This window comes from Bactrocera tryoni, unplaced genomic scaffold, assembly GCF_016617805.1.
Source record: "Bactrocera tryoni isolate S06 unplaced genomic scaffold, CSIRO_BtryS06_freeze2 scaffold_11, whole genome shotgun sequence".
NCBI classification, from domain to species: domain Eukaryota; kingdom Metazoa; phylum Arthropoda; class Insecta; order Diptera; family Tephritidae; genus Bactrocera; species Bactrocera tryoni.
In genome coordinates, this window is record NW_024395824.1 from 19,376,341 (window position 1) to 19,379,692 (window position 3,352).

A 3,352-nucleotide genomic window follows, 5' to 3' on the forward strand; every position below is an offset into this window, starting at 1 on the left:
CAAAGCTGGAATAGTTGCTGGCTTATTTCTGTAGACTTTAGACTTGACGTAGCCCCACAAAAAATAGTCTAAAGGCGTTAAATCGCATGATCTTGGTGGCCAACTTACGGGTCCATTTCTTGAGATGAATTGTTCTCCGAAGTTTTCCCTCAAAATGGCCATAGAATCGCGAGCTGTGTGGCATGTAGCGCCATCTTGTTGAAACCACATGTCAACCAAGTTCAGTTCTTCCATTTTTGGCAACAAAAGTTTGTTAGCATCGAACGATAGCGATCGCCATTCACCGTAACGTTGCGTCCAGCAGCATCTTTGAAAAAATACGGTCCAATGATTCCACCAGCGTACAAACCACACCAAACAGTGCATTTTTGGGATGCATGGGCAGTTTTTTTTTTTTTAAAAAGTTATCAAGCTCTTAAAAAATCACCCGATATATCTACACTTTAACACATTATTACACTATACACTACATTACTACTAACAATATGCATATATACACTGCACAATGACATTACACATTAACCTACTCCTGTTACATTATCCTTCTATTATTACACAATATAACGACTGCTTACAATATGTGTATACACAAGTCATATGTAAACATAATATCTAAACAGAAGCACACATCACCGCACTTAAAAGTAACCCCTGCATAGCCTGTGTCAGGCACATGCTAAGCTGCTCGGTCTGAGTCACGACATCTTCAGCTACAGAATAACACAACCAGATATAATTATCATTACTAACATTGTTTCATTAGTTTGAATAATTTATTTTAATAAAAACAAAGTCCATTAACATACATACATATGGATATGTACAAACAAGAAAACTAAAATTTGAAAAATAAGGAATTAAAAAAAATATAAAATTCAGTCTCCCAACTCTAATGACCAGAGTTTTGTTTTAAAACATTTATTAACTCTGCGACAACTCTTGTTAGGTCATGGATGGCATGTATTACTTTCCGGTGCTCCCGACGCTGTTCCTCTTCATGATGTTGCCTGTGTTCTTCAGCAGCATTCCTCTTTGCTATGTTAGCAATAAGAGTACTAATTAGCTTATTGCGCTCCCCTCGTAATGGCCGTGATGTCCTGGCATCCGAATCGGTGTCAATCTTAAAAAAAAAAAAAATATTTATTAAAAACTACGTAAAAGCATATGTATGTTTGTATGTATGGATATATATATATATGGGCATATGTAAATACATATGCATTATGCAAATATGTATACATATACATATATGCATAACTATGTATTATGTATAGGTACTCATATAGATACGAGTATATTGGTGCGAATTCTTGGGCTCCAAATTTAAAGTTTGTTAAATTATTAAAAAGTTCGTATGAAGCTAAAAACTTGGGTTCATATGGCTTTTCTTTGCGAATAAATAAAAGAAAAATAACCCAAAAAAAGAAAAAAAGCCACTGCGTTTAACCAGTGGCCAGGGGTTTATGTACTTGGATACATTGTAGAGTAAAATAGGAATTACATACCTGATTATCCGAGCTAAATAACGGTGAATCATATGGAGATTGTGCTGAATTTGGCGATGGTAGTGGGCCTGGCGATGGTAGTGGGTTTGACGATGGCAGTGGGTTTGGCGATGGTAGTGGGCCTGGCGATGGTAGTGGGTTTGACGATGGTAGTGGGTTTGGCGAAGGTAGTGGGGTTGGCGACAATAATAGGCTTGGCAGTGGTGCTGAACTAGGCAGTCTACTTTCAGTAGATGATATTGGACACTCAATTATCGACGATTCTACAATTTGTTTTCGCGGCAGCCCTAAACCAAAGCTTTCAATAGTTTCCACTCCATCCACAGCTACTGATCCAAAAGCTGCCAAAGATTTTTGCTCGAAATCGGTCAACGGCTTGCCACAGGGCCCTCCTCCAGTGAGCCTCTGCTCCATTTTTAAGCGCCTTGCCCGCGTACGTAGTTGGCTCTTCCAAACACCCATTGTCTGTAAATCAAAACCATTTAACAAATGTAGAAAATATCAGACGAATTAGCTCTTTCCACTTAGCTGCAGTACGAGATGGCCCTCTGCATGCATTTAACTGCTCCGCCACAAATCCTGCATTTGTCGAGGCGATTTTGGTGTATTTTTTCCTCTACCGATTTCCGGATGCGCCCGGCAAAATGAAACGTAAGTTTCTAATTGTTCGTGCGTAGCACGTTGGTTTTTTGGTTTCCTATAAATTGAATTAAATATTAAACCACATATTTCTTTAAAATTAACAATTAATAATAATGAATACTTACGTTGTTGAAGAATCCATTTCGCACTAAATAGCTGATTTCTGTTTACATTATTTTGTTCACCACAGTACGGTGAAAAGCGATTCGCACTGAAGCTTTAAGTTTTATCAATATTTGCACAGAATAACAAAAAGCTTTTGGCTTGATAAAAATCTTGATAAATAAACAATATTTTAATAATTTGTTAAGTGCACAGAATCGGTCTGTTAGTGTCAGCTCTATTCTACCATTCTCAATATAAACGAATTGTATTATTTCTGAGAGTGGATCAGTTTGCGAGAACGCGAAAGTACTTCAGTCACCCCGATATGATATAAATTTTATAATATTATCATAGAGTTTTACTTATTTGTGTATATTAAATATAAATCACATATAATACATATACATATGTATAAGGAAAAAGTGTTCACGATCAATTATAGCTTGAAAAATGTTGGAGAGTATTTTTTATTATAGTTAATATCGAAAAGAGTCACGCGAAAATACAAACAAAAAAAAATCGTTTAAAATCCTACACATTTGGTGTTTAAGATGTAGCAACGCTCGTTTTCCTTATAATTGTAAACAATCTAACCTTTTCAACGATGAGTGTGCTAAGTGATTTTTAAATTAATAAATATAGCTCAAATATAACAAAATAAAATTGTAATATGAGGTAGGTAGCACCCGTAAAGCTCTCTCATACCAGCTCGGTAGTAAAATTTACTGTTTCTGGCGTATTTTGTTACTGATTTATCGTGCTTTTTAATAGTACCGTTATGTGAGGAGTGAGCGGGGTTATCCTCAAATTTCATCCATTTTCACACTGCCGATAGAAGTTCTTATGAGATTTGTACTCAAATCTTAAAATTTGTAATCAAATTTGTTTGTTGTAGCTTAAAAGGTTTAGAAGATATGTACATTATTTACAAATTACAGTTGTGTCTCTTAATTAATTGCGTAGTTGTGACACTTTATGTGTTTTCGGTTAATGGCGATTTTTTTTACTCAAGTTACAGCTTGCATGGACGAACGAACGGACAGACAGACAGTTACCCGTATTTCAAGTATTCTCATCATCCTGATTTATATGTACATAAC

The 3,352-nt window shown here is 35.7% G+C and overlaps 1 protein-coding gene across 1 annotated transcript; it reads right to left on the reverse strand.

Moving 5' to 3' along the window:
* Positions 1-842: 842 nt before the first annotated feature.
* On the reverse strand, positions 843-1,954 carry LOC120779485 (putative uncharacterized protein DDB_G0290521). The gene is made up of 2 exons (XM_040111767.1): positions 1,506-1,954; positions 843-1,120 (listed from the first exon to the last, which is right to left on the reverse strand). Exons 1-2 carry the CDS (start codon positions 1,917-1,919, stop codon positions 890-892), a joined length of 645 nt encoding a protein of 214 aa, XP_039967701.1. The 5' UTR covers positions 1,920-1,954; the 3' UTR covers positions 843-889.
* Positions 1,955-3,352: the final 1,398 nt, after the last annotated feature.

Excerpts from the sequence above, each read along its gene's own strand:
- LOC120779485 (XM_040111767.1), bottom strand. The coding sequence starts at position 1,919 with ATGGAGCAGAGGCTCACTGGAGGAGGGCCCTGTGGCAAGCCGTTGACC. Across the intron at positions 1,121-1,505 it reads TATTTAGCTCGGATAATCAG|ATTGACACCGATTCGGATGC; the intron begins GTATGTAATTCC and ends TTTTTTTTTAAG.